The following is a 7491-nucleotide window of genomic DNA, read 5'->3' on the forward strand; positions in this document are numbered from 1 at the left end:
TATTCGTTGTGTGATTGTGTGTGCCGAACCGTGACCCCCGTATCGTGACGGTACGGGACGAATACAAATACCGTTACACTCCTACCATCTTGTGTGTTTGTTCACTTCTATGTTTATCTGGTTGGTTTCACAGCCTTCAGGAGAAAGTAATAAAAGCTCAGAGCAGCTGAAATCTCCTGCTTTCTCTCTGAAGAACTCTTCTCTACAGGCCAAACTGAACCCAACATTCAGGAGGGCTGAATTATTAATGTTCATGAAGCTGAACAGAACTTGAATGTGATGGTTATAAAGTTATTTACATCATTAATGCAGTTATTGAACTTTTGAGGTTCTTAAAGGGATACTTCAGCATTTTGGCAAATTGGCCCATTTAGTGCAATTCCTCAGTCATCTGAACAGCAGACTGACTGTTTCTGTGAGGCGAGCTGTTGTTTATCCAGAGGTGAGTCGGGGAAGGTTTTCAGGACGGACACAATGGAAGTGGACGGTATTTTTGTTCCCCCTTGTCAAATTCATCAAATACACAATCCAACAACCCCAAAACACTTTGGTGGACACGTTATAATCCACACATTCACTACGCTGTGGAACACCAACACATAATGTTGTAGCGTTACGACACTGAAGCAAATACTGGGAACTACTTTTTCTTTTGAAATCACTACGCCCAGACGCCATGTTCAGTAAGTAGTTCCGTCTCAGCAATCTTGGCATAAACAACTCAATCTGGTCATTTTGCATCAATATTCCACAGCGTAGTGAATGTGCGGATTATAACGTGTCCACCAAAGTGTTTTGGGGTTGTTGGATTGTGTATTTGATGAATTTGATGAGGGGGAACAAAAATACCATCCACTTCCATTGTGTCCGTCCCGAAAACCTTCCCCGACTCGCCTCTGGATAAACAACAGCTCGCCTCACAGAAACAGTCTGCTGTTCAAATGACTGAGGAATTGTGCTAAATGGGCCAATTTGCCAAAATGTTGAAGTATCGCTTTAATTGTTGCTTATTCTGAGAAAGAGAATGTATTTTTCATTTAATACTGCAGTATTTTTTTGAATCTTAAATCAGGTGAAATGTTATCTTTGTTGTGACTTTTTGATTTTAGAATAATTGTACAATTAAAAGTTCTTTTATGAGTTACTTTATTGTCTTCAGCATATTTTTATTTTCACAAAATAATATTTGTAAGATAGGGGTTGTGTTATAATCAGAGTCGTCTTATGTTCGGACCGATACGGTCTGTGACGTCTGAGTCCAGCGCCTGTGACGCACCCTGTAGGCAGAGGTCAGCAGCTGCAGGTCAGCTCCATTCAGCCCTGCTCTTCTGTTGGCCGTTCGCCGCCGGCTGTTCCATATGTTCATCTGTTCATCGCTTGCTGTTGGTTTTTACTTGTGTTCATCTGTTGATGTTTTTTTAATCAATCCGTCGTGTCAGAGGCGGTGAGTTTTGGAGTACAGACCCACCTGACTGTTTTTTTGGCATCTTCAGCACCGAGGACAGCGCTCATGGCAGAGATTCACAGCTGGAAAGTGTTTTTTCTCTTCTGTTCTGGTCACATGGTGAATCGCTGCCGACCTTATGGAGAAAAAAATGTAATAAAATTTGTTAGACGTTCTTCATGTTTATTTGTGTGTATCACGTGGCTTCCAGCCAGCAGCCTGAGCGGCGAAGCGCTGTCCAGCAGTCACTCCTTCATTCATTCAGCTGCAGCCCCTCTGCTGAAAACTCCTTCCTGCGCCTGAATGAGGGTCGTGGTCAGGGTCGGGGTAAAGAACAGTGTGGAGTTTGGCTTGAAGAGGCCTTCTGTCAGACCCTCCAGGGGAGACCAGGGGAGAAACACTGAGCTTGTTGAGTCGGTGACGGGCCGTGATGCCAGTTTAAAGACTGAAGCCACGCTGTGTGGACATGCTACAGGGTTCAAGATGTGAGTGAGTAACCCGCAGGGCTGAATGGAGCTGACCTGTAGCTACTGACCTCTGCCTCCAGGCTGCGTCAGTGGCGCTGGACTCACAGACGTTACACGATAATAATACTTACACGATGTCTGTGGCTGAACTGACTCGTGAGGTGAGGAGACAGCAGAACTGGCAGGACGGAACAGGAGAGGTCAGCGAATTACCGGCAGCTACTGGCAGGAGCGGCAGCTGCCGGCGGGCCACACTGCAGGCTGCCGGAAACCAGACACCTGTTCTCACCGCCGATGTTTCAATGACTCCACTCCTGCTGCAGCGTCCAGTGGAGGAGCGTTTGGTTTGTGGCCGGTTCTCCGCCGGGTGGAGCTTACAGAACACCTCCATCCGTTCTCCTGGCGCTCTGCACCAACTTCTCTTTTACTTTCAATGCAGCTTCAGTGTCTTTCCTAATTCAGAGCTGAAATCTGAGCTTCAATACAACGTGTGGAGGCAGCACTGGGGCCTCCTCCCTGCTCTGCTCCACCCTGCTCCTCCCTGCTCCTCCCTGCTCTGCTCCTCCCTGCTCTGCTCCTCCCTGCTCTGCTCCTCCCTGCTCCTCCCTGCTCTGCTCCACCCTGCTCCACCCTGCCCTGCTCCACCCTGCCCTGCTCCACCCTGCTCCTCCCTGCTCCTCCCTGCTCCTCCCTGCTCCACCCTGCTCCACCCTGCTCCTCCCTGCTCCACCCTGCTCCTCCCTGCTCTGCTCCACCCTGCTCCACCCTGCCCTGCTCCACCCTGCCCTGCTCCACCCTGCTCCACCCTGCTCCTCCCTGCTCCACCCTGCTCCTCCCTGCTCCACCCTGCTCTGCTCCACCCTGCCCTGCTCCTCCCTGCTCCACCCTGCCCTGCTCCTCCCTGCTCCTCCCTGCTCCTCCCTGCTCCTCCCTGCTCCTCCCTGCTCCTCCCTGCTCCACCCTGCCTCCACCAGCCAGAACTCCCAGCAGACGGAACACTGATCCGCCCTGACGGAACCCCACGTCCAGAACCGGATGTTTCTGGAGCAACATCTGGAGCTTCAAAGCTTCTCGATGCACCAGCTGAAGCCGGGGGTCAAGGGTCAACCGGCCAATCCACCGCCTGGTTTCACTGTGGTGCCGCCGTCCTCCGACAGGAGACACAGAGACACAGAGACACTCCTCTGTCCCCCGTTGGAAGTAAAATGTGTTTCAGTAAACTGGGTGCTCCGGCAGCTCCAGCCTCACTTCAGCTTTGTGTGTCACGTTTAGTCAACGGCCATCAGAGAGTGTGTGTTGAGAGAGTGTGTGTTGAGAGTGTGTGTTGGTTCACCGGTTTCCTCCTGGTTGTCTGCCGCTCTGAGGGCGACCCTTCATTTCCCTCCCTGTTTCCAGGGAGGCTCACACACGCCCTGCTCCCCCTGGTGGTCACGTCGTAGAACTGACGACTGGCCGCTCCACTCCGGCATCCGGAGCGTCCTCTGAGCGCAGAGCCGCGATTGGTCAACCACTTTCACCTTTTCTCATCCCGTCTCATTGTCGGCGCTGCTCCCACATGACGATTTTACCCATGATGCACTTGGTCCCGATGGCTGTCGTCCTTTTGTCCGGACGTTTCGACCGACCTCCGGTCACATGGAGCCAAACAGGAAGTGGCTGATCAGACTCTTCTACATGAGAGTCAGACCGCTGTCGGGGCGGCGCCCGGGGTCCTGAGGCCAGGTCGTGACCCGGGTGACCTCTGACCCCTGAGGCTCCTCCCCCGGTGGGAGTGTTGGACAGATGGATGAATTGTTGGTTGGTGAATGTTCAGCTGGATGGTTGTACAGTTGGATGTAAACGGTGCCCCCCCGCCTTGCCCCGCCCCCCCTCGCCCTGTCCCCTCCCTGCAGGTCCGGGCCGTCCAGACCAGACTCAACGAGTCCTTCTTCTTCAGGACCAAAGGCGAGTCCGGCTCCCCGCGGCCCGACTCGCCGCTCATGAAGCCGCTGACGAAGCTGAGTCGAGGCCGGGAGGCCAAGCGGCGGAGGAGCCGCTGAGCGCCGCCGCCGCTGCCACCGCCGCCGCTGCCACCGCCGCCGCTGCCACCGCCGCTGAGCGCCGCCGCCGCCCACCGGTCCCCCAACATGAATTTCTGAGTTGAGCGGGTTCCTGTTCCTGTTCCACAGCAGTTCAGTCGGTTCCTAAAGTTGTGAAGTTCTCCGCTGTTTTTATGGATTAAAGATTATTTATTCGCCTTCCGCTCTGTCGTCTCCGTGTGTCCATCCGTCCGTCCCTCCATTCGTCCCTCCGTCCGTCTCGGACCTGAACCTCCGGCCGGGTCAGGCCTGGACCGGGTTCTCCTCGGCTGGAGAACCTTGTGGAAGAACTTCATTTAGAAAACAGTGTGAGATCAAAGTAAGAAGCCTTCCTGCAGGTCAGAGACAGGACACGCCCCCTCAGCGTCACAGCTGACTGTCTGGCCCCGCCCACTTTCTACCACATGGTCAGTGATATATATTTACCAGTGTTTACCATGTAGTGCATTACAATAGATGTAAAATTAGTAAAATTATGTCTGTTTTCAGAATAATGGGATATCCTGGGAAATTTAAACTACTAAAGCTCATTTGGGGAATACCGTATATTTCCTAATATATTGAATGATTTCTATTATCCTGAAATATACTTGTGTCCCATAAGGCCGATCGCTGAGGAACACGAGGAGACGCTGTCAGGCAGAGCAGAGCAGCTTTTATTTTGGTAGGAAGCTGATATAGAAGCAGTGCTGCAGCAGGAAACGTCTGTAACACGACACTGCCGTGGTTCTCTGGAGAACATGGAGAACCTGAAGAGTGTGGACCCTCACCAGCTGATCGGATGGAGAGCCGGAGAACCGACCCGGATCCATCTCTGATCAGACTGTACAGTTCCACGGTTCCTCAACATCACGGTACTGATCAGGAACCTGCTGGTCTGAGGTTCTCCGGTGTCTCACATCACCGTTCTCCAGGGTTCTGATCGGCGCCGCCGAGCCTCGTCCTCACATCCAGAGCAGGAAGTGTTTCACATCACTTTCTAAAGGAGGAACGTCAGCAGAACCTCCAGGAGCAGAACCTTTATTACAACCAACAGAACCCAGAGGAGGAACCGGTTTACAGAATAAAAGTCACTGAATCAGAGCGTCAGTAATGAGTTAAAGCCACTGGAGGATCTACTGGAGGATCTACTAGAGGATCTACTGTGATCAGTGATCAGGATTCAGCAGGAAAAAAAAAACCCTGAAACAGACGTTTTATTTTGTAAAGTCACGGGTTTTACCCCATTTCCTGTTTGTTCAACGTTCTTCTGGACTTGATGGTAAAGCTGCGTCATTAGCGATAGCATGCTAGCTCCCGTCGGACCAGAACGGAGCAGGACCTCCATGGAGGCGGGGCCTCCCGGGGGCGGGGCCTAGTTGTGCCTGAAGAGCTTGAGTCCCATCCAGCCCCAGAGGTGGAAGAAGACGTAGACGGGGACGGAGACGGGCAGCAGCAGGCTGTAGAAGCAGAGGCTGCTGCTGCTGGTGCAGCCCTGAGGGAAGTCCTGGTCCAGCGCCGCTGAGAACAGCAGCCCCAGCAGGGACACGAAGGGGACCAGGCCCACCACGAGGGACAGGGACAGCATGGCCGCGGACGGCCCGGACCAGGACCGGGACCAGGAGGGCGTGGGGGTCTCTACTGCGGCTCCGGGGCGTCCGGAGCGTCGGGGGTCTTCTGGATCAGCCGGGCCTCCTGGGGGATCATGTTGGGGATGCCGTCCACCACGGGGTAGGCGATGCCCAGCTCCTCGTTGATCAGCTCGCTGGTCGACGCCTCGTACCTGCAGAGACGCGTCAGACCGGAACGTGACCCGGGAGGAAACAGGAAGTCCAGAACCGCTCGCTTGTTTTAATGACAGCCTTGAACTCTGCCAGCGTGGCTGCCAGGCTAGCGCGCTAGCCGCTAGATACTGAGCGTTCTTAGCTAATCTGAGCTCAGGTTGAGCCTGTTTCCATGACAACGCTGCTCAGATATCAGGTTCAACGGCGCCTCAGAGACTCTGGGTGCAGTTTGAGTCCGAAGCTCAATCAGATTCTTACAGTCGCGTTAAAGCTTTCTGTCACCGTTACGTTTTGTCCCGCACGCCTCAGTAAACAGCCGAAAAACGTGATGCGCTTCTCCTGAAATACTTTGTTGTACGGACCGGATCGGAGCTTCCTCCGGCCGGTTTCGGTCCGCGGGCCTTATGTTTTGACAACACCGATTCAGAGAGTCGCTCCTGATCTTTTAAACACCCGGCGAAACGCTCGGGACGCTCGGACCCACCTGAGCGGCTTCTTGGACAGAGGACAGACCAGCACGTCCAGCAGAGACGCGTCGAACGGCGGCGGCGCTTCGTTCTTCGCGCCGCTCAAACGTCTCGCGGAGGCGGGACGAACCGCGGGAAACGCCGCGCACCGGCCCGGAGCTCCCGGAGCTGTCAGCAGTCTCCCCACAACATGCTTAAACATGACCGGAGACCGAGGCGAAGACCGGGGACAGCGACGAGGAGACGACGGAGGACACCGGAACAAACGTCCACTTCCGGGTGTCGATGGTTCCGCTTCATCACCTTCACTCTTAAGTCATTGGAAAAGATTTATTGTACACATTTAGCCTATTTAATATAATATTTATTGAGATTAGAGGCATTAAATTATTTATATTCCGATTCTTGTCGATGTTTATTAAAATTAAACGTGTTTAGATGTAATTCCCACAAGCAGCCACACGGGGGCAGACTCGCACTGTTCAGTTCAGCTCGTGTGTGTGTATAAATATTAAATATTTTGATTGAATATTATTACTCTGATCAGCAGCAGCGCCTCTGTGGTTAATAGTTTTAATCTTTCATGACACTTGAGAATATTTTATCAGGTTCTTCTGGGAAAAATAAAAATAGAAATGAAAACCCAAAATATTTCCATGTTGAAACAGGAGCTGATGGAGAAGGTTTTCACTTATCTTTGTTTTGAGCTCCGCAGCGTCCTGAGCTTGATTTCCCAGCAGATTACAGCGCCACAATAATTAATACAGTCAGTGAGAGCAGAGACCTCCACCCCAACTCCACCCCTCCATCACCCCTCCACCCCTCCATCACCCCTCCACCCCTCCTCTGCTCCTCTATCACTCCTCCTCCACTCCTCCACCCCTCCTCTGCTCCTCTATCACTCCTCCTCCACTCCTCCACCCCTCCTCTGCTCCTCCATCACTCCTCCTCCACCCCTCCATCACCCCTCCTCCACCCCTCCATCACCCCTCCACCCCTCCTCTGCTCCTCCATCACCCCTCCTCTGCTCCTCCATCACTCCTCCTCCACCCCTCCACCCCTCCTCTGCTCCTCCATCACCCCTCCTCCACCCCTCCATCACCCCTCCACCCCTCCTCTGCTCCTCTATCACTCCTCCTCCACCCCTCCATCACCCCTCCACCCCTCCGAGGAAGACACGTCTTTCCTGTTGGCCGACTCATGGATAGCTGCTCCCCACTGCTCAAAAAGCCTCATCTCAACCCAGCCCAGGATGAAGACTCCAGGCCAGTC

At 53.4% G+C, this 7491-nt stretch overlaps 1 protein-coding gene across 1 annotated transcript; it reads right to left on the reverse strand.

Moving 5' to 3' along the window:
- Positions 1-5403: 5403 nt before the first annotated feature.
- LOC115391877 (protein preY, mitochondrial-like) lies at positions 5404-6483 on the reverse strand. Its single transcript, XM_030096297.1, has 2 exons — positions 6237-6483; positions 5404-5751 (listed from the first exon to the last, which is right to left on the reverse strand). The coding sequence occupies exons 1-2, from the start codon at positions 6419-6421 to the stop codon at positions 5607-5609; spliced, it is 330 nt and encodes a 109-aa protein (XP_029952157.1). The 5' UTR covers positions 6422-6483; the 3' UTR covers positions 5404-5606.
- Positions 6484-7491: the final 1008 nt, after the last annotated feature.

The sequence above is a fragment of the Salarias fasciatus genome, chromosome 7 (assembly GCF_902148845.1).
Source record: "Salarias fasciatus chromosome 7, fSalaFa1.1, whole genome shotgun sequence".
Classification (NCBI taxonomy): Eukaryota; Metazoa; Chordata; class Actinopteri; order Blenniiformes; family Blenniidae; genus Salarias; species Salarias fasciatus.

Coding starts and splice junctions, on each gene's coding strand:
- LOC115391877 (XM_030096297.1), bottom strand. CDS start 6,421: ATGTTTAAGCATGTTGTGGGGAGACTGCTGACAGCTCCGGGAGCTCCG. Junction 5,752..6,236: donor CTGTCCAAGAAGCCGCTCAG/GTGGGTCCGAGC, acceptor GCGTCTCTGCAG/GTACGAGGCGTCGACCAGCG.